This window comes from Halichoeres trimaculatus, unplaced genomic scaffold (assembly GCF_033239565.1).
Source record: "Halichoeres trimaculatus isolate MK-OKI-2021-1 unplaced genomic scaffold, fHalTri1.1 fHalTri1_scaffold_1, whole genome shotgun sequence".
NCBI lineage: Eukaryota > Metazoa > Chordata > Actinopteri > Labriformes > Labridae > Halichoeres > Halichoeres trimaculatus.
In genome coordinates, this window is record NW_027437179.1 from 10153483 (window position 1) to 10176970 (window position 23488).

At 41.3% G+C, this 23488-nt stretch overlaps 1 protein-coding gene across 1 annotated transcript in view; it reads right to left on the minus strand.

Moving 5' to 3' along the window:
* LOC141791944 (copine-9-like) overlaps positions 1-23488 on the minus strand; it is a 235738-nt gene that overhangs the window by 179880 nt on the left and 32370 nt on the right. The window contains exon 3 of the mRNA XM_074672664.1: positions 7369-7415. Coding sequence (XP_074528765.1) covers positions 7369-7415 — 47 coding nt within the window. The remainder of the gene's footprint in view (positions 1-7368; positions 7416-23488) is intronic.

The window sequence follows — 23488 nt, forward strand, 5'->3', positions numbered from 1 at the left end:
TTCTTCTTCGCTGGATTTATTAGTGGGGTAAACTGTGTTACACTGCTATGGCGTCACACTACATGTGGCTGTCGACTTCCAGCCTACCACGACGCGGCACGGTTGGCCGTGGAAATTCAAACAAGACCAAGCTTAACCCAGACAAGCCGTACCAAACTGTACTGATCCAAACCGGACTGCTTGGTGGAAACGGGGCTTCACTCTTTGCAGTGAATGGAGTTGCCCCCTGCTGGCCATTGCAGAAAATGCAGTTTTACAGTACTTCCTCTTTTACGTCTCCTCTATAAGACGTGGTGAAGACTTCATAAGAAGATTTTATCCTTTTCTTATTTTTCTTCAGAGTTATGTGTCTTCTATCACATCTCAGTGTTTCTATAGATCTGTGACGTTAGCTGTGACACACAGCTGAAATTACACAGACGTACTGCAGAGCTATTTCTTTAGAAACTGATCAATACTGTTCTACGGGTGTATCAACCTTTATTTTACAGTGTGTGTGTTTGTGTGTGTGTGTGTGTGTGTGTGTGTGTGTGTGTGTGTGTGTGTGTGTGTGTGTGTATCTATATAGGTCTCCTGAAAGCATCCTTAGAGACAGATTGAGGCTCACTGGGATCTATGTGTGTGTGTTTGGACCCCCACTGAGGTGAGACTGACTCTCTTTGATAACACAGAACTCAAATTACTGCAAAACAGAGCCTGAGAGGTACTGAGGCAGAAAACAGAGAGTGTGGCAGACAGAAAAATGAGTTTTCTGTATGTTTACTCAGCCACGGTGCACCAAGGCTGACCTCCGACAGCATCTCGGGTGATTTTCCAACTTATGAATTCCTATATTTGGCTGCTCCAGCTTCACAGAGGGGCTTAGTTTTTATTGCATTCTGTTTGCTATAAAACACTCTGATCGGTGTGACCGTCACAGACATACTGCTCCATGTCTGATTCAACACTCTTTAGCGCTGACCTTAGTGGAGGAATGCACAGGACAGTTTTTCATATTTCAGTTTGTTTGTGTAGTAATGAATGTGCCGGGACTGTCAAATGCTTTTAGAGTCAAGTTATCTCCACTTCAGCTCTGCTTTCTGAGATGTGCTCCTGTGCCTTTCACCATTACCTTCAGAGTCATGTTCTATTCTCCAACACTCTTACATACAGAAAGGAACTGCTTTAGATGTAATACCGGTGCTGCTGGTTAAGCTCAGTGTGCTAAGAAAATAAGTCAAAACAGTACTGGCACTTTGAAGCAGAGTCCAGAATAGAATAAAATAGAATAGAATAGAACTTTGTTGTCATTGGTGTCTGATGTTAGCTCCGTTAGCCATGTCTGTCAATAGCATGATGCTACTCTACCTTCTGGTATTCCCTCTGTTGCTGGGTTAGCATGCCTAGCTTGTCCATCTTATTGGAGATAGATATTACATTCCCAATAACGATGGATGGAAGGACAGGTCCATGTCGTCACTTCTTACTCACACCTGAGAACCAGCACGTCGTCCTCACCTCCTTCTCCTCACCTCGTGGGAAGACATCAGACCTAACACCAGTTAGCATTGACATACTACAGGCTGCTAACAGCTGAGTTCATAAGTAAACAATGCAGCCATGGTTACATGTAGGATCTCCAGACAAACACAGGAGAAAAAGTAGTAAAAATATCACTGAAGACAAACTCAGTTTGTTGTCCATGACCAACAAATGAGCCATACAAAGTAATGATCCACTCCAAATACAAAGATTACAAAACAGAGACGAAAAAAACCACAAGGAACGGACAAAGAAGTGAGAGCCGCTGCAAAAGGCAGCCATAGCCAACAGGGCAGCGCCTCGCAACCAGAAGAGACAAATGAAATGTGTGAATCTCCTGAGGAGCGAAGAGACTCTGGACAAGAAGCTTTTTGGGAGGCTCAAAACATGTCGAAGACAGGGACAGTGGCACCAGAAAAATATTAGAAGAGCTTAAAGGGATAGTTCAGTTTTTTTGAAGTGGGGTTGTATGAGCTCTATGTGACCACTAAGGACATTAGATACAGTAGAAAGTTGTCTCCTCTCCCTCAGTAAGACACAAACTGTAATCGCTGGTGACGAGGAAATAGACGCTAACAGGGACAGACGGTACCAAATTCAAAGGCTATTTTCTCTGCCTACAAGAACTAAAATCAAAAAGTAATACCACAGTTTAAGAGTACGCTACATAAAATATTTTTCAAGTGCATTAAGTCTTCGGAAATATAAACATTTATCTGGACCTAACTAACTGGTCATTTATCCTTCCGCCCAGCGCTAGTGCGCTCCGTCCCCCCTCCTCCTTCCAGCTGTAGGGAACGTAAACAAGCTGCTTCGGGCGCCGGTTGTAGCCTCGTGTAAGTTTGATCAAGTATCGGAATTCTTTTGTTTGTACTCTAAGGATTGTGAGGCAGCATAGGAAATAAAAAATGACTGACTTTGACAGCGACGATGAAGTTTCATTCACTTTGGAACCAAAAGGATACCTGTATGAACCGGAGCACACAGAGCTGCTACAGATGGAGACTGAAAGGAATACAGAGGAAACATCCGCAGATGTTTGATGAAGAATTACGATACTTGATCAAACTTACACGAGGCTAAAACCAGCCCTCGAAGCATAGCTTGTTTACATTCCCTACAGCTGAGAGGAGGAGGGGGGACGGAGCGCACTAGCCCTGCGTGGAAGGACACATGAGTTAGTTAGGTCCGGATAAATGTTTATATTTCCGAAGACTTAATGCCCCTAAAAACATATTTCATGTAGCGTACTCTTAAACTGTGGTATTACTTTTTGATTTTAGTTCTTGTAGGCAGAGAAAATAGCCTTTGAATTTGGTACCGTCTGTCCCTGTTAGCGTCTATTTCCTCGTCACCAGCGATTACAGTCTGTGTCTTACTGAGGGAGAGGAGACAACTTTCTACTGTATCTAATGTCCTTAGTGGTCACATAGAGCTCATACAACCCCACTTCAAAAAAACTGAACTATCCCTTTAAGGAGGCTCTTTGTGAAGGCTTACTACGAACAAAGTTTCTGATGAGTCTTATAAACACGAAGAGGGTCATTAGGAGTTAACCACAGGATTAGCAGAGCCTACAGTAATGAAGTCTGTGTTGTCCTCTGTAATGTCTGAGCATTTCCCCCGTTTCTTTTGATAAAGCTTTCAGTCTACTGTGGTTTTGTCAGTGTTATAAAACAACCAAACAACTCTGATATCTGATGAGTAAGGAGCAGAGCTGGGAAAGAAAAAGATAAAAACACTTGATCTCAGTTTCATCCCTCACTCATGGTCCAGAGCTCTGGAAAAGGATCAAGAGAATGATATTGTGGGCACGATCCAGTGAAGTGTGATGCCTCTGCAGGATGCCAAGGGTTAATCTAGGGAAGGAGCACAGACATGAGGGAGCTTGGCGTAGAGCTGCTTCTTTACTAAGACAGTAAACAGTTCAGCTGAAGAGGAGGCCTCCTGGGTGATGTCCCTCAGAGGCATGATCAACTTGGAGACCCAGGGGTGAAAGGATACAAAGCTGGAGGGTCTGCATTTCTCACATGGACTGAGATCCTCCAGGAAGAGTTCAACATGTTGCTGAGAGACAGAGACAGGATATCCTGGGCGTTTTACCTCAAAGCTCTGCAGGAGAAGAGTTTGCGCCAGGTCCTCAGCCTCGCAGGGTTAAATCCTACCTGAACGAACAGACGCTCACTTGAGTGAAGTGTTTAACATTCATGTTACCCAACATCGAGGTGGTAATTTGACAATCACTACTTTACACAGCAGGCACTGCTGGAACGGCACTTTGATTTCCTGTGTGTGTGTGTGTGTGTGTGTGTGTGTGTGTGTATGTGTGTAGTTGTGCTGGCAGGTGGCAGAGATTACTGCAGAATAAAATGTTGATATGCATTTGTTATTAACTCCACCGTGGGGAGTTTGAAGTCAGAGAAGTTCCCGACAGTTTGTCTTTTTTATATTTGATTGAAACATTTGCTGAGGTAAAACATCAGTGGGTATATCATAGTAACATGCTGAAATATGGGCAAATTACTTTTTAGAAGATCATCTAGTTTCTAATGAGTCTAGTAAGTTTTATTTCAAAAAGATTGACTGAAGCCCCTCTGACTTCACAAAGTTTAGCAAAGACAAAAAAGTAACTCCAGATTTCCAAACTTGAAAATTATTCCTAGTTTAAGACACAATTTCTTTATAATGGTTTAAATTATTTTTAATTAGGCACAGTTTATAGTTGACACACAGTACACATAGGTTTTACATGATAGGATCTGATGAGTCTTTTGTTTACAAAGCTAATATAAAAGCCAACAGTTGAAGCAAACTGACATTAGCATTTTTCAAAAGTTGTACTTCAGTCGACTGCACAAACCTGAAAAGACACAAACTAAAGGTACATTTATCTTTGTGTTGGCCTTCACCAACCCTTAGAGGAACTGTCTGACTGTTTAGTTTCTAAATTCAGAGTACATTAACTAATGGGTTGCAGAACTGTTAACCAGTTTATTGGCAGTGCAGGCTCTACTCTTTTGACCAACTGGGTCGATCTATGGTCTCTCCCGAGCCAATAATGTCCACCAAGCATGACGTGGTGTGAACGTGTTGAAATTTCTGTTCTTCCTGTATCACATAATATCACATCACATATCTGTTGCTAGGCACCGCCCTGTCGGCTATGGCTGCCTTTTGCAGCAGCTCTCTCTTCTTTGTCCATTTCTTGTAATTTTTTCATCCCTTTTTCATAATCTTTGTATTTGGAGTGGATCATTACTTTGTATGGTTCATTTGTTGGTCATGAACAACAAACTTTTTGTGGCTTCAGTGATATTTTTACTACTTTTTCTTCTGTGTTTGTCTGGAGATCCTACATGTAACCATGGCTGTATTGTTTACATGTGAAATTAGCTGTTAGCAGCCTGTAGCATGTCAATGCTAACTGGTGTAAGGCCTGATGTCTTCTCACAAGATGAGGAGAAGGAGGTGAGGACGATGTGCTGGTTCTCAGGTGTGAGCTAAGAAGTGACAACATGGACCTGTTCTTCCTTCCATTATTGGAACAACGTTATTGGAAACGTAAGATCTGTCTCCAATAAGATGGATGAGCTAGCCGTGCTAACCCAGCAACAGAGGGAATACCAGAGGGCAGAGTAGCATCATGCTATTCACAGACATGGCTAATGGAGCTAACACCACACACCAACGTCACATTGGAGGAGCTTCGCCTGCTGTGAGCAGACAGGATCCAGGAGACAGAGACTGAACAGACTGCTGAAGAAGCTCAGTCCTGGACCCTGTGGAGGTGGAGGCTGGCTGAACTGGACAATTATGGACAAGCTGTCATCATCTATTTTCTTGTGGACCTTTTTGCACTTTCTATACACTTTCTTACTTTTGTTTTCTTGATTGCTGCTGTGACTTCAACTGTCAAAAGATCTTGTAAAGCAGATCTTGAAAGCCCACATTAGTGCGGTCCTTTACATGGGTGCTAATGATTTTTGATACTATATGGACGATAGTCTTACATGCATGGAAGAGTGTATGTATTAGGGATGTCCAGATCAGATCATGTGATCGGAAATTGGGGCTGATTACGTAGTTACAGACTCGATTGGAATCAGACATCACATCTGAAACAACGCAGGGCATGACTTCACAGCACTGACATGATTGGTTTAATATTGTCAAGTAGAGCAGAACATGGCAGGAGCTTTAAGCTGGGAGCACAATGTATCAGAGTAGATGAACCGGATCGGGACTCAGAATCAAATGACTCAGACTTGGACTCAGGGGCAAAAATAACTGATAAGGGCATCCCAGTATGTATGAAGAATATATACAATTAAAAAAGAAACCACAAGCTGTTTGTTGAGTTGTAGCGATTTGGTGTACAGAGAAAATGCCATTTTAACATCCAGCTTGCTTAACGGAGGGCACACAGGTCAGACACACTTGCATTCCTCTGCTTGTTACACACACACACTCATTAAGAAAAATCTGACACACTGAGGTTTACATAAGGACAGCGGACTTGAAGACAACAGTATTTCTGCCATCGTCTTCATACATGGTGATATGGTTTATAGCTGACGGCCTGAAAGAAGACAAAGACACACTCCCTGCTATCTCCTCACATACCTGCTTCCCTCAGCCCTGTACGGGCCAAAAACTCTACTATGAGACTTTTATAGTCCTCATTGCCTGTGTTCTCAGACACATGTTGAGAGATACACAACTAAGAGATGCTATCCTTAAAATCTTTGAACATTACGTCTAACAAAACTAGCTTTAAATGGCACCAACCAGCATGCCCACAGATATTAAGGGAGTCTAAACAGTATCTGTACCAGTAGCTTAAAAAGGTTCATACTGTCTTCTTAGTTCTACTGTTTAAAGGGGTTCTTTTTGAAAGACAGAGAGGTTTGTTTACAAGCTTGACTAGTTTCAACCCTCTTCCAGGGTCTTCGTCAGAAGCGTCACGTGATGGTAAAGTGACGTGTCATGGGCTCCTTTTATGGATTTACCAGTCAGCAGGAAAGCTTGCACCCCCTACTGACAGAGAAGCCATTGAGATAAGGAAGCGCGCACCAACATCTATGAACCGGGACGACAGAGCGTACACCTTATCCCACACCTGGGACGCGGTCCTGGAGAAGGCGCCAGTCAGTAGGGGGCGTCTTTCAAAAAGAACCCTTTTAAACAGTGATTGTACCAAATACAAGGGACGAAATGCTTTTCTCTTGATTTGATTCTTTCATGATTTTTGGGGTGCCAATTCAACTGAAGTTGCAATTCTTCAATATTTTCAATTTTGGGGATTTTTGGTTCCCTTTTTTCCACCAGACTATGTGACAAAGCTGAAAGATGTTGATGATGTCTCCAGACTATATTTTGACATCTGACATCTGACATCTCAACTTTTTTCCAACCCAGCTTAGACTAAAGACTAAAATGAAAAATTTATATTTGGAAAAAAAAAAGAAATTGTTTTTTGACCAAAAAAAATCACTTTCTAAAATCATTCAACAAAAAATCCTGATACTACGACACTAAGTTTTTTTACCCCATCCCAACTCAATACAGCAATCAAAAATAAAAAATAAAGAAGGATTAACAGCTTATAACAATAAACCTCATAATTTCTCCCATATCAATACCTCAGTTATCTGAGGTTTGATTGAGCCATGATGAAGGATAGCATTCCTCTGTGAGACCATTTACAGCTCACTGTTCCAAGAAAACCTTTTTGTTGTTGTTGTTCTTTGTTTTGTTTATCGCTTTGTTGACTGACCTTCCACCCTCCTCCATAAGCCAGAAAGCAGAACGAGAAAACTATTTGATATTTGAGGACATGTGACTCACCTCTCTCCACTCTTTGGTCCCCAGGCCTTGCACATACAGCACCACCACTGAGAAGAGACAAAAAGAGACATTTTTAGTTACTTTGTATGTTAAAGTCAATTCCAATAAAAAATGTAAAAATCACCAATTCCATCTAAGAAACAAAAGGAGCTCTTCAGCATGGCAACTACATCGCAGAGATTGCTCTATTCATCAGCTCTAATTCCACAAGTTGAAATAAGCGTTAGCATCAAAAAATGTAGATAGATGAATACCACAGCCAGGAAACTTTGTAACAGCATAAACAACTAAATATTCACAAAAATGATTTCTCAAATCCATAAACTAGGAGTGTTTCTCTGAGAAATGAATGAAAGTATTAGAACAAAAGACTGAACTCTGTTTGTGCCTGTGGGGGATTGTTGATGCTGCAGAAAAATAACAGGAAACTAAAGGCGAAATTCAGCCGTTTAACTGATTCAGCCACCAAACAGATAATAACTTCAGATAAACAGATAACTTTCCTCCAGGCAAGACGCAGACTTCTATTTTCAAAACAAAAAAATCTTTTTAAATGGAGGAAACTATTAACCCTGCAGATACAACCAGGATGTTTTTGTATGGGAGAAAATGAGATTTCAGTGGGATATTTTTTTTTTTTAAGGCTTTATGGACAAATTTCCCTGTTTTTATATAGATGCACCTCTTTTTTGCTGATTTTATCATTTCATTCATACAGAATTAATAAATACAATTAACCATTAGCTATTAGTTTTTAATTTATTCTCATGGTAATCTGTATGCGTAGTAAACATTTTTATGAAGAGTTATTATTACAGTTGTTAGTAAAACCTCCCTGCATCCTGTAATTGAAACACTGTATTGATCAGGCTTTCTTCCCCATCTACAGGCTGCAGTAAATACTTGATTCTGATTGGTTTAAACCCTGTAATGATGGCAATTAATAATCACGAGCAAAGGCAACGCTGGGGACAACCTGATCGCTTTATGGATCACAAATCAATCAGGTCTAATCTGCTGTTTCTAACTTCATCTCTTCCTGTTGACAGTGAGGGGAAAATACTATTTAACAAGATGGAGGATGTTTTTACTGTTTGTTACTCTCAGTTTATCTGGAGAGCACAAAACTTTAGATTTGAGGTGTTTAAAAGGTGTGACTGTGGAATCGTTGGGACTATTTTTAAAAAAAACTGTACTTATTAATCATTTTAAATCAATAAATTGTTTTAATTTCTGTTTTTTTGCTCAACACTTTGCGACTGGGTCTTGCCATTATCTTTAAACCAACTACTAACCATTAATTGTCCCTTACATAAAAGTAAAGCAGCTAGCTCAGTGTTTCTCAATCCTGGTCCTGGAGGACCCCTGCCCTGCATGTTTTGGATGTTACCCCACTCCAGCACACCTGATTCAAATGAATGGCTCGTTATCAGGCTCGAGCAGAGCTTGATGACTAGCTGATCATTTGAATCAGGTGTGTTGGAGTCAGGAACATAATAAACATGCAGGACGGGGTCCCCAGGCCCAGGATTGGGAAACACTGAGCGAGATCTTAAGACTTCATCGTCATATATTGATAGTTGTATTGATTGATTGATTGATTGATTGATTGATTGATTGATTGATTGATTTTTAAAAGAACACTGTTACAAGGAAAGTGCAACTAGCCATGGTTTTTGAGCACTTTTTATCTTTTGAAGCCTTATCAATACTCACTTTTAAATCAATAAAATCATCTTTAGGACAATAATTAGTGTCAAATTGTTTGCATCTTTGGTTGTTAGCCAATGAAAAAGTGACGTCACCCTGTCGGGATTGTATTCTGCTTAAAAACCTTACAGCATACTTGAGGAACTTAAAAAGAAATTAAAAAGTAAACAGTAAAGACTCTTCAGTATTCAATGACTGACTGGAAATCCAACAGTCAAACCTCCTCTTATGGCCCACTGGTTGAAAAGACATGCTCTAAAGTGCCCACATCAGAGCTAAAATGTGTGCCTAAGTTCCCTCCTTGTTGGGAAAGTCTACCTAACCTCCTACTTGACTGGTTAAACATAATAAACTGCCCTTTTGGAAGAAAAAACCTAGCAATGTTCACGCTGCAGTTAAATATGACCTGAATCTGATTTTTTCGATCAAATGTGACCCACACCTGCCCATACCTGCTGAATCTGACATTTTCGAGTCAAAGTTAGACCACTTTCAAATATTTTACTGACTCATACTCATATCAGATACTTGTGGAGGCAACCAAAGTCTGAATAGACAGGTCACATTAATGTGACTTTGACGTCATTCTGGAGCGAAACACATCACAGTTCAGGGCTGTAGACCCAATCAGAGGCGAGAGTCAGTTTTTTCTCCTCTTACTCATAACCACACTATTTTTAATATAAGCGGCTCTAATTTCATAGACCAGGCGCAAGCGCAGGCGCACCTGCCCTGAGCCAGCCTTCGCCGCGCAGACAGGGCGTGACCAGCGCACTTTGCAAGTTTCCTGCAGTGCCAAGAGAGGCGCAGTCAAGGCGCAGAGGAGCGCAGAGGAGCGCAGAGGAGCGCAGAGGAGCGCAGAGGAGCGCAGAGGAGCGCAGAGCTGCGCGTCCACGCCTCCCTCCACGCAAATAGCAGAGAGGGAGGAGAAAAGCCGTGAGTGGGTTTAACACAGCCGAGCACTGTTTTCACCAATCAAATATGCACCTCTCCTCGCCTTTAAGTGCCCTGTGGCCAAGGCGCAGCGTATGATTATTCTGAGTGATCCCCACCACCACGAAATCAGTGTGCTGGAAAGACACGGTAGCAGAAACGGTCAGAGCCGCTGCCCCTGCAGGAGAATAGATAGCAGGGCGCATCGCAGGACACGAAGCACGTCAGCGTGTGGGCCAGCTCCCGGGATAGATGTAATCTGTTCCTTTGTCATTAATAGGAGAACAAAATGAAGAGACAGTTACACAGCTGGCTTATCCACTCAGAATACTTTTGATCCACCTGCACTCCTGGTTTGTCATCACCAAATAGCAGAACCTTTGGTGATATACTGTATACTCTCCCAGTGTCTCCACCTCATCCTTCTTACAACAATGTACTCCATCTTTTTAGATCACGTTAAAAATAAAGACTAAAACAGAGAAATATGGGAAATCACGGGTAAATCCTGAGTGACATACATTTATTTTGTTTCTTTTTACTTCTTCTTTTCTTTCCCTCTTTTCTTTGAATTAAATGAAATGAGAGAACCAGATATTTACTCAGTATCAGATTTTAAGGCTGTTTATTGTTTGATTGGAAAATGTGCATCAAACTTCCAGCTGCCGTCAGGTTAACTTTCCATTATGACAAACGGCTTTAATCTGACATCAGATGTGACGGGACAGTTAATATAGATATAAATGTATATGCTGGTCCAGACAGTTACATTAAATAGTGATTACTGTGATTGTTTATTGCATTAAAATGTGCCTGACACTCTGGAAATCTGCCTCTGAGGCTTTGATGACATGTGCGCACATGTGCGCCTGTCACCAAATTACAGCTGCTGAGGGTGCACTCAGCTTTGCGCCGAGAATAGACCAGGTTGGAGCTGGCGAGCCTTCAGCGCAGTTTCTGCACAAATTTTTTTGCACTAAATTGTCACTGCAGCAAAATGAATTTGCCGACACCTCCTCCTGGTGCACCGTCAACTCCCCCTGGCGCGCAGTCATACCCATCTCTGCGCAGACGGTCTAACAAATTGTCAAATTGGCAGCGCACGGTGGTGCGCCGCACGAAATTAACTCAGCGCAGGGTGCGCCAGGCTTGCGCCCCCTGCGCTGCGCCACGAAATCAGCAGGTCAGGCTTTTTAAAGATCGTGATCGACCAGAAATTTGTGATTGGTGCACCCCTAGTTCACATCACAGTCCGCAGACAGACCACATTTTAAAATGTAATTTGAACAGCCAAACTAAAAAATCAGATTTAAGGAATAGATGGGAATTTAGTGTTGAGGCCTGCAGTAGCCAAAATGGGAGGATGTGAAGTTTGCAAGCGCAGTTAGTGGGGACCAGCCCTTACCCTACACACCATGACACAATCACACAATCACACACACACTCTCTAATGCTTTCAGATCCACAGCACTGTGTTTCAGCTGACAGCTCAGTTAGCAGTCCAAACACTCTGAGACTCTTCAGGCCTCCACTGCAGGCTGAGAGCTTCATCCTTTTTAATAATCAGTCTAGAGAAATACAAAGAGATCAAATCTAGAAAAATAAAAAATAATGTGAGAACTCAACACAGTCTGTCTTTGTGGATTCATTTCTGATTCCTGTCTGGAAAAAGATGAACCACTCACTGAGACTGACAGATTACAGAGATGATGAGTAAGAGATGACATGAAGGGAGTTAAGTTTAGTGATGTTAGTTTATTTTAGTCGATCGACTCCTCCACACTTCTTTGCTTTCAACTCCTCTTCATCTCTTCTTTCTCATTTTTCTGCCTTTTTTTCTCCAATAACCTCTTGGACTCGGCATGTTCTTGTCTATCGCTCCTCTTCTCACTCCTTGCTTGTCTTGTCTACTTCATTCTCTCCCCTTCTCTATTCTCTTCTTTTATGATTCTCTTGTCAAATCTGCCTTTCACTCCTTCTCCTCTCCACGTTCAGCTCTCTTCTCTTCCTCACTGCTTCTTCCCATTTTACCACCATACCCACTATTGCACATCCTTCTCCTTCTCTCCTCTCCACCCCTGTCCTCTTTTCTCCAGCCTTTCTCTCCTCTCCTCTGATCTTTCCTCTCCTCCTCCTCTCCCTCACTTCAAAGCAGCAGAGGGGCGCTCTGAAGGCAGCCCGTGCAGAGAGAGCCTCGTGTTTCTGCCTCAGTAGGACAGGAGACCATTCGACCACGACGACCCGGCCTCTGCTGGGACCTGCGCATCCCAATTCTCTCTGCTCCGCTCTTCAAAGGAGAGAGGAAGAAGAAAGAGGGAAGAAAAAAAACAGGGTCAAGCTAAATTAATAAAAACCGCAACAGAGAGAAAGAGGCGAGAGGTCGAGAGTTTAGAGACGGTCGGCTAACTGATCCCATTTGGTGGAAAAACAGAAAGTGAAGCACTCATGGGGCACTGCAGGAGTGTGTGTTGCAATGTGTGTGTACAGCAGGAAGAAGCCTTTAACCATACAACCACACACACACAAACACACACACACAATATAAGTTCTTTAGTTGATGGAGCCTGCAAGCACATGAAACATTTACAACGGATAGATAGATAGATAGATAGATAGATAGATAGATAGATAGATAGATAGATAGATAGATAGATAGATAGATAGATAGATAGATAGATAGAATTTAGGTAATCATGTTAGTCTTTGTTTTGCTGCTGTAATGGAATCTCCTGAATGATTGATGACTTTTCGGCTCCCCTAAAGCGAAGCCAAAAACACCTGGAGCGCCCCCTACTGAGGGGCAGCAGAACAGGTCATGAAGCCTGCCTTATCCATGTTAACAGATGGAAAATGGGTCGAACTACAATTCTTGGACGCAATTCTTTTTAAACTTTCCGTGAGTCGATCCCTCTAAATTAGCACAGGAATCTGTTGTTTTTGCAGACTTCACTAAGCTCAGGGAGCTTTTCACTTTATCATAAATTATGTGTTTTTGGTCAGAGGAAAGGGTCTCATAGTAATTGTTTTCAAAAGCCCCTCCTTTAAAATTTGGTCAAAATGCAAACTCCACACAGAAAGGCCCACCAGCCAAGCTGGGAATCAAACCGGTGACCTTCTTGCTGTGAGGCTGCAGCGCTAACCGTTGCGCCACCGTGCAGCCACCAACAGGCCGGTTAAGTGCAGCACCACAGCAATGAAGGCCATTCAGAAAAAAATGGCACCATAGAAGGAAGAGCTATCTTTCTGTGAAGCATCACAGTTAGCCTGTTAGCATGGAGGATGTTCAGCCCATGCTGGTTTGGATCATGCTTTGCTGCACTGCAGATGAATTTTTTGACACTTGACAGGAGACAAGCTCCAGTGTCAAAGCCCTTTTCACCAGCTTTAGCTCAAAGCATGAAGACAGCAGTGTGTTTCACCTCAAAAACAAGCCCGTTGATTGACGACTTCCAGTAGGATGTATCCTTCTCAAACTATGAATCCAATGTGGGATGCATTCCTGAAGACGACTTCTGTGTTTCAACAGCTGTTAAAAACTCTATTTTCACTGACAAGTTCAGCTGAAGGTCTCTAGTTTAAACTGTAACACCGGGAGCTGACAGAGACATTCACACTATCAGGCTCAAAGAAGACGACAGTTTAGTACTAATCAAGCCAAGTCACTCACAGCTGGGTGTCATCTTGTTGGGGATGGAAGGCATGGGGAAATAAAAGCACTGTGGGTGCTCCACTAATCAGAGGAAGAACAACTTTAGCTGGATTTCAGCTGTTGGAACTGGGGTCTAAGTTTAGTTTTGAGGGAATAAACCTACTCCTGAAAACAGCCATGCTTACAAGATAGTACTTTTCCGACGTCCAAAGACTTTTGGGAATAAGGCCTGTAAACTGAACATTTGTTTGTCCAAATTTGGTAAGTGAATGCAGCACATCCTACAAACTACATTCATAAGAAGTATGGCTCTACAGGACACTTGTTTTTTTTTAGCTCCACTTGTTTTTTTTAGCTTTAAAACAATAAAGCTATAAAGTGTCCCTCAGTATCAGAGGAATGTAATGCTCCCAAGGCATTGGTATTCTTTTCATTATAATATTAAAAAAAAAATGTATGAGCAATTTTACTTAGGTTTTTTTTTTGGTCACGTACACAATCACCATAGGGGGGACTTTGGGTAAACTGGCTGGTGAATATTTCAAGAAGGGCACAGGTGTAGTAGTGGTTTGGGCAATGGGAAGAGCACACAGTTTTTACCTCTAGTCATCACGGTTCGAACATAAAGTAAGTTGTCTATATGTTCCCTGTGGATAAATAAATTGAAGAAGCAGGGCTATAACTTTGGATTGGACATTGGTTTCTTTAAGAAGCGCATCAAAAAAACCTCACTCCCATACCCAGACAGTGAATAAAATCTGTCCAGAATAGTCACTACAAAAATATCAAATAATATAATATGAGATAGTATAATATAATACATGAGGGTCGACCTGGGAAGGCAACTCCTGTTCCCCAGAGAGATCGCGGAAACATCGCTCCGGCCAGATCTGGTACTGTGGTCGGAAGCTTGCAAGACCGTCTTGCTGGTGGAACTCACCATGCCGTGGGAGGAGAACATGGAAGCTGCCAATGAACAGAAGCATGCCAAATATGCAGACCTGGCTGCAGAATGTAGGGAGGCTGGCTGAAAAACCATCTACTGCCCTGTTGAGGTGGGGTGTAGGGGTTTTGTGGGAGCCTCAGCTGCTCCCCTTTTGTTGCACAGCGTAGAGCCATCAAAGAACTGTCCGAGGTGGCAGAGAAGGGCAGTTTCTGGCTGTGGCTGAGGAGGACTCACAGGAGTTGGGGGCCAGGCAACAGCTAGGGCATTAGCAGAGGGTGGTGGGAAGAGATCCCCACCATTGCTCCACCACCAGGAGATGTACTGGGGTTAAAGGAGCGAAACATCGATGACTGATGGTCCCCAGCTGATGACCCATAGAGGCCCATAGGTTCACACCTGCAAGAAAGACACTGGTGGAGGTGCGTCTGGCAGAAATGCCCAGCAGGCAGACCATCAGCCTGTGTCAAGTAAAGTAAAGTAATATAATATGATATAATATAATATAATATAATATAATATAATATAATATAATATAATATAATATAATATAATATAATATAATATAATATGATGTAATATAATATAATATAATATAATATAATATAATATAATATAATATAATATAATATAATATAATATAATAACAAAACAATAGGTTTCCTTATACAGCATAAAAAAGCACTTATGTGTGTATAAAGCAAAAACTTGAAGGCTAAAAATGCTCAGTCAATCTAGCCTCTACTTTCAGCACCCAGACTCGTTTAGCTGTAACTGTTATTTAAGTTGTACTGAGGAAGCGTGCACCTATCTCTTCACAAAATTGTTCTCACTCAAGGGGCAACATCCGGTCAATAAAAATGAAGCCTATGCAGAAGTGCTAAAAGTTAATGTTCGTCAAGAATCCACTTGAGGCTGGCTGCAGAAAGACCAGAAGTTACGTACACACCCAGCCATAAAAACGGACTTTTATGGCATTAAAAACATATTTAGAGCCTGGTTCAAAAAAACAGCTTAGGTCTAAAACACTAACTTCACTAATGGCACACACTGTACAGTGAGTGTTTTGTTTTTATCTCTACAGTTTAGAAGTTATTAGGAATCGTTTGATTTTCAAATCTGAGGCACAGCTCAGGTCAGGTGACTGCCGGGCACCCTGTAGCTTCTTGAAGAAAAACTCACAGCTGGCGTCATAGCGAATGTGGCTGTGTCTGCGGATTGGCTTCATTTCACAGTTTCAGGAACAGACGGGTGATGTCGCAGAGGCTACGTCAGTGTTCTATACAGTACATGTTCCCATTATCACAAGTGTGCTCTGCAGATCTACTGGCAACTCCAGTCTTAAAACAAATCAAGACTCCAAATAAGGGTTTATAGTATGCTAGAAAGATGTCCAAGGCAATGGTAATGTAAGTGTGTTGGTTCACAGCTTTCAGAAAATCAAAACAGTCTTTTCATTTCAAAAGTCTAGAGAGCGTTAACAAGTTAAAGGACTTGAATGTGCATTTTTAAAAATATAACCTTCAAGCAGAGTAACCATGTACTGTAGACACGCGGTGAGGTATTTTGCAGAGATTTGATTCTATATTTCTCTGCAAAAACTTCAAAGCATCAGTCTGTAGTTTGGGCCTCTCAAAGATTTGTGAGATGGATTATTGATGTGAGGAGAAACCCATCAGGGGGAGCTTTGCCTGGTCAGCTCTACACTCCTAAAGGACAGATGATAGCTGGAGTCAAAAATCTAATCTCACAGACATTTTCACAGAGATGAAGGCCCAGCAGTCCACCAGCTGTGACTGTAAATACAAACACTCACAGCTGTTGAAGATATCATTTTGTAGGATGCAAAAGAAGCACAGTCAAGCATCGCAGTGTCATCTGGGTCACGCTCACACTGGGAATAGATGCAACACTCAACCTTTCTTCAACATACATGATTAAAAAGCAGAGAAGAGGCAGCTCAGTGCAGTCTGAAAGGAAACTAACGTGCATGAACAGAATCCTCAGTAAAACCTCATTATCATTGCAGTCATACTTTATATTACCACCACCAGAGTCCATGGAATAAACACCTGATATATTGAAGGGTTTCTGAAAAACAGAGCTCTTTGGAGAAACCCTCAGATGTGATTGTGACCTTGATTCGATCGACAGACCGTTTTAGATATTCAAAGAAAGGCTGCTTTTAAAGTGTAATGGCATCATAGACTATACAGGAAGTGAACCTGTATGGGAACACAGCTTCTGAAACCTAGAGATTGGTATTTTCTCTGCCACAGTTAGTTAAAAAACTAGAACTAAATGTATTTGGACACTGTCACTGTGTTTGTCAACTCACACCAGCAGCATGTTCAGTCCAAGAAGGTTTATGACTGACAGACAGCTGGAGTCACAGACCGAGGAGTTCCCGCGCTTCCTACCTCATTGATAAGTCTCTCTTCATTCATGTTGGGCTGTAAAACCTCAAACCTGTTGACTCCTGGTATGCTCCGCTCATTATGTTGGTTTGTTGTTGTAGTCAAGCTAAATACGATCAGGTTTTGACATGGTTTGTTTTATTTTGAAAGTCTCTGGGTGTTTCGAGGTGGTTTCTGCACACAACTTCCTGTCCCACACAATCTGCCCCATGGTGATTTGAAATTTGTGATTTGTGATCCAAAAATAGGATATTTGCATGTATGAGCTGAACCACAGCTGAGTGGATCCAGCGTAGGTTGACGCAGTGCGAAGAGAAGCCCATCTGATCTGGTGCTGTGGAGGAGTCTACGGAGTGGAGCTGGACCAGAGACTCATCTGGTGTATTTCAGCTGCACCTGTGAGGGACATTGCATGCCCCTGGCAGGTATTTAGGCTCAAACTATGCCACCAATAATCTTTTCTGCTCCTATGGAGACATTATCAACAAAAATGAGCATCAAAAAATTGGGCTTTTGACAGTAGCAGCTGGTATATTTTCTTCTAAGCAGACATTCAAAAATATCCAACATATCAATTTTAAAATAGTGTAGTTGGTTGAATTTAAAGCTCTTTCTATGCGTTTACTTAAGGGAATGAAAATCATTCGGGCCGAAATGACATGCAGTCCCAACACCTTTTCCACAGTGTGTTTACTATGGAATGAATATCCTATCTTAAATCAAGGGCATTTTTAATTGATTTGAGAGCAGTATTTTATTGATTTCATGCTCAGATTTTGTGATATTGTCTCTCAAAACTCTGCTCTTGCGCTCGAATTTGCTCTGCGTGTGCTCAAACTGTGTCCTTGCGCTCGGTTATGATGCTGCTCACGCAGATTTCCTGCGCTCACACTCCGGTTCTTCCTCTCGCGCTGAGGGAATTACTGCTCACAGATCTCTGTCTGCTCTCAAATTTTTTGTGGATAAACCAATAGGAGGCTGACTAGTATTGACCAATCAGATTATCCCTGTTTGTTTATGGGTGCGTTTGCTGTTCTTTAAGGAGCGTCACATATGGGCGGGCACTCTATCAACCTGGTTTATCACCCCCTGACCTACGGGGCTGTAATAAATGTGATTTCTTTAATTTTTTGTCCAGTGTTGAAATCAAATATCATTCAATAAATACACAAGCAGCCGTGTTTTTCACTGAAATAGCTATATTGTATAATCATAGCTGCATGACACAGTGCTCTTTGCGGTGTGCTGGTGGAGAAAACGATGTCACCATCATGAGCGAGTTGTTTTAAATTCATTTTAATGAAAACTATATTGAGCTGTGTACTGCCTGTGAGCCGAAATTCCCTCAGCGCGAGAGGAAGAACCAGAGTGTGAGCGCAGGAAATCTGCAAGAGCAGCATTATAACCAAGCGCAAGGACACAGTTTGAGCACGCGCAGCATTGTAAACGTGCACAACAACACAGTTTGAGCATGGGCAGAGTAAATTTGAGCACAAGAGCAGAGTTTTGAGAGACAATATCACAAAATCTGAGCATGAAATCAATAAAATACTGCTCTCAAATCAATTTAAAATGCTCTTGATTTAAGATAGGATATTCATTCCATAGTTTACTTCTGTAACGCCAGAGCACTCTGATTCCCTGATCATACCATGCTTGATGTTATACCCTTTGTTGGGTCAGGACAGAGTTTGGTAAGAAATTAAAGGTAAAGATACTCATTTGAGCCACATCAAGGTGTTTTTCTTAACTTTAACCATGAAACGTTTGAGTCTTAGCCTGACAAAGATTTTAAGCCATGATCACATCAAATGAACCCATTGAGAGGTCATGGAATTAGCAAAAGAATTGACTTTTTAATAATTTTGTGCTGATATGAAACATACTCAAGGGTGTTTTAAGATTTTAATGTCATTTTTATGATGTAGTCTTTATAGGAAAACTACTTGGAGAAATACCTTTAACTAACCTCTAATCAAAGCTTTTGTGAAAAAAAAATAAAAGATTCTGAAAACCTTGAGATTAAAAATGATACTAAATATCTAAAACATCTTACAACTGAAGATAAAATGAAGGTTGAATGATGAATGAAGGTTTGGGCAAATTCAATATTAATGGGCTACAATATATCTTCAGGGTCGACCACTGATTAAACTACAGCTATTATGACAAAAGAAAGTAATAATGTTGAGACTTTCTCATGTCATGTATTTGTGTTGAAGCTTAATGCAGCACTTCTGGGTTTGCTTTTATTTTGGAGTTTGTCACGTCTTGTCTTGCTCCCCGTTTAAATGAACGTGCTTTTATTTTGAAAAGAGACGACTACAGAAGAGAAACGCAGCCACATTCACCTGCGTGGTAAAGGCAGAAAGTGGGTGACTGTACGGGCAAATGATAAATCATTTGCACTCATTAAAAAGCCATAAACTCTCAGGACAGCAGAAGCTTCAGTTGAGGAGGCTACAAGGTGAGGAAGCTAACTCCTGTCAGAGGAGCAAAATACGTTTTTTCATTAACCCACCTTTCTCAGCGGGAAGCCAGACGACAAACTGCAGATTCTCCTTTGTCTTCTTATGTTTCAGTTCAATTTCCTGCTTTTTCTTGAACCATGACACGATGAGAGCGATGAAAACTTTTACTCCTCACACCGTCAGGTGGAAGCACCTAGCTTAGTTTTCAGAGCTGGACTGTACCATTTAATGTGGGGGGAGGAGGCGGGTCTAACTATTCAACAGGTACGTCCTGCACTAAGGTTTTCAGTATTTGGTGACCACAAGTTAACATATACTGGGTATCAATGTGGAAAATATTTTTTTTCAACTTACAGATTTTTTGTTTCTAAGCACGCTTAACTAAATATAGAATGTTGATTGGGAATACTGAAAAATAGACAGATACTAGAGTTTTAAATGCAGTTGAGAGATTATTTTATTAAAGATGCCATGAATAGGATCTGTTTATTTTTGTTTTAGTTGTTGTTGCTTTTTTTTTTGTTTTTTGTTCTTTTGTCAAATATTATTTGATTTTCTGTTACTGATGTGTGAGGAAAGAAAAAGACATTTTTGATACACAAACTGGAAACAAACTCAGAACAATAACATCATATTCATTCACACTCATTCACACTCATTCACACTACCAGAACTAATAGACAAGATAACATACTAAATCAAAATGGGGTATCAACAAGTGACAATCTATTTTGACTGCACTCCTTCGCCACCTTGTGGCCTGGAGTCTCTGCACACTGTCGTAAATTACTTTTAGTGAGGCGTGTGTTTGTTTTGAAATTAAATGGAGATCAGATCAAATCAAATTTTCTTTGTTCAAGACAGCTTTTTTTACTGGATACAACTTGCTGAGGTAAGGTATTTATCAGTACAGTTACGTACCGCTACGGTTTGAAACGTGACATCAAGCAAACATTCTAGTAGCCTGCTATATGTAGCGCTATCGTCAGCCCCCTGCTCCGACGTATCTGTAGGCTAACATGACAACAAGTAAACACTGTCAGTGTGTATGTAGTCCTATGCTCTGACATGTCTGTAATGTGTAACGTATGTCTCTACCAGTCCTCTATCAAGCAGAGTTAGCATAACCTCACTCTTCATTTTATTGATAGACTCTCAAGTTTGAACAGACCACTGCAGAATAACTGCTGACTGTGGGTTGGAATGAACATTATCACTAACAGCTTAGCCCACATGTTAACCTTTAGCTTGGGTTGTATCTCTCTCCTGTTTAGCTTTCTCCTGCTCTTCTGTCCTTTTTCTGTCTGACAGTTAGGCTCCTGTGTCCACCATCACTACAAAATTAATCACAGAAATCATTTTCAGCAGAGAAAAACACAGATCTCTGTGTTTCATCTCTTCTCATTATTATACCTCGTCGGCCAGCGTAGTGTTGTCATAGAGACCTAGACGTGCCATAAATCAATCCTGTCCTGGTTGACCCGATCAGGAAGTTAAGAAGCATTTTAGAATAACCTGTTACCAGCCATATTGATGCTGATAATCTCATTTTAAAGTGTGGATTATGATCAGGTTTAAATCTAGAGGGAAGACTTTTTCAAGACCACTCTCAAACTCCTCACAGCTTCTTTGATTAAATAATTTAACGAGTACAATAAAACATGTTCATTTACTTTACATTAGTCATAAATCCTGTCATAAACTGAGAAAAGCATTTCATAATTCAAGCTGTTAATGGTCAAACGCTGTAAGACATCAATTAACTGTACATTTAATGGTGTGATGATAAGGAACATAACACCACCTTTCAAGTTGCTCCTGATGGCCTCTACATGTTTATGATGTTCCAGTGTGTATTATTCATTCAGTTATTCATCGATTTAAAAATTCATTCAATTTTAAAATCAAAGACATGTCAATGTTTAGTAGGCTTTCAAGTGTTATATTGTAGCTTAATCAGCTGCATTAGCCTGTATTACTTTTTACTGACATGGCTCATTATGTTACATAATCTTTAACCTTAGGTTGCAAAGATCCTCAGGATAATGAAGCATTTTAAATTCATTTCTGAAAAGGGGATCAACATGAGCCAGATATGTCTAAATGCACTTTGTTCTGCTGGGCTCATCCCCTCTGCAGACTTTAAAGGGTTCTTCAAATGGAATAACCTTGTTTTCTCGTAACACTAGATATTGAGCTGTAAATTATGAATGAAGAACCATTGATCTATTCTATGCAGATCATACCTTACACAACCCCTGACATACATTCACTGAGCATCAGTCACTCTGAGGAGAGTCAATACCAAATGTTTAGCATCTATCGACTCTGTCGTCTTATCTACAGGCGAGGATCCACCTCGTGAGCGGGGTCAGGCATTTATCAGATGCTGTCAGCGCTGTGTGACATTATCCGCACATATCGACCCCGTCCTGTTGTGGCCGGACGCCTGGCTCGGAAAGAGGCCTCTAACCAGGGACATGAAAGAGCTGAGGGGGCATCGTGGTCACAGCGAGTCCAGCTTCCAGCTTTTCCCCGGTGGGGAGGAAGGGTTTGAAGTTCAGGACCCCTCTGACACAATCGTTATCCTGCATCATGGTCCTCCTCCTCCACCCAGCCCAGGAGGAAAGACTAATCTCTGAGATGTGTCAATAAGGTACCCCCAGCCTGCTGCCTGACAGTGTGTGTGTGTATCTGCATACACGAGTGTGTGAGTGTGTGTTTAAGCTGGCTGACCCTCCCCAGCTTTGGTCAAACGAAAAAGAAAATCTATCTGCAGCTTCATTTCTTTGTCATCCTCTGAATTGAATGAATAACATTTCTACTTCTACTGATTTTGTGGCAGGTGATTAGATTTAGATCATGACTGCACATTTTCTCCAACATATTTAAACTTGTCAAGTGATAAACACCTACACAACCAGAAAGGTTTAAGATATTACTTATCATAAACCTGGGAAAAAGGACTTACAGTAAACCAGATCAGTGTCAGAATCACATTATTTTTGCTGTATGGGCTGATGTTCATGAAAGTGTATGAGCTTATTGAAGGACATAAAAGATACCTTTAATCCTTTCTTATAGACGGAAAGAAAACCTTCCTCTCTGCTTGTCTGTTACTGTATTCAATATAACCCTCTTCTGGAAGTCACTTCTGGTTTCAGGAACCAAGAGTATGGCAAATATTTGTGTTGCCGTTGTTGTTTTTCATTTATCTGAATAATTTTGTTTGTTTTTTAAGTGGGGTTGTATGAGGTACCTGCCAATAGGAAATGTATATAACCACATGGGATGCCAAAGGTCACCTTACAACCCCTGCAGATAGAATTGATTTCTGTTTACATCAAGATGTTTTCACAGTTTTCAGTCCTCATAATGCAAAAAAATATGTTCTTCACCTGCAGTGCACTGATCATCTAATCAGGTCAAGAAGAGATCTTGAGTTACCTCGTCATGCTTTTGTGCAAACTGTGAGACCTCACACACCAACTGAGAGAGCTGCTTCTTGTCAGTACGTTTACATGCAAGCAGCTGTCCAACTACAGTTATAGCCTGGTTGTAAAGCCACAGTGGGGGCTCTGGTTGATAACGTCTCGCTCCACTTCGACAGGTGGCGCTGTGTCCTTTTTTGATAAGCAAAGCTGCGTGCGTACCAAACTGGTTTCTGTTTCCCTGGAAAGAAAGCAACATTCTAACGACAAAGGATTCAGCTGGAGCTCCCTATGTTTTTACGTCAGTATGAGCCATGGTGTTTGTTTGTTGTGTTGGAAACATAGACTGTATGAGCAATCCCGCTAGCAAACATACCATGCTGAAGCACATTTTAACCCCAAAGCCCAGTTTTTTTGGCCAGTGTGACCCTCTTCTGGGTCACTGTGTGCCATGCTAAGGCTTGATCCACTTCTTTGACACGCTTCATAGAGGTGTGCTTCAGCAAGGTTCACTTTATGTTCGAGCACAAGCACACTGACAGCGCGTATGATCCGTGATATATGAT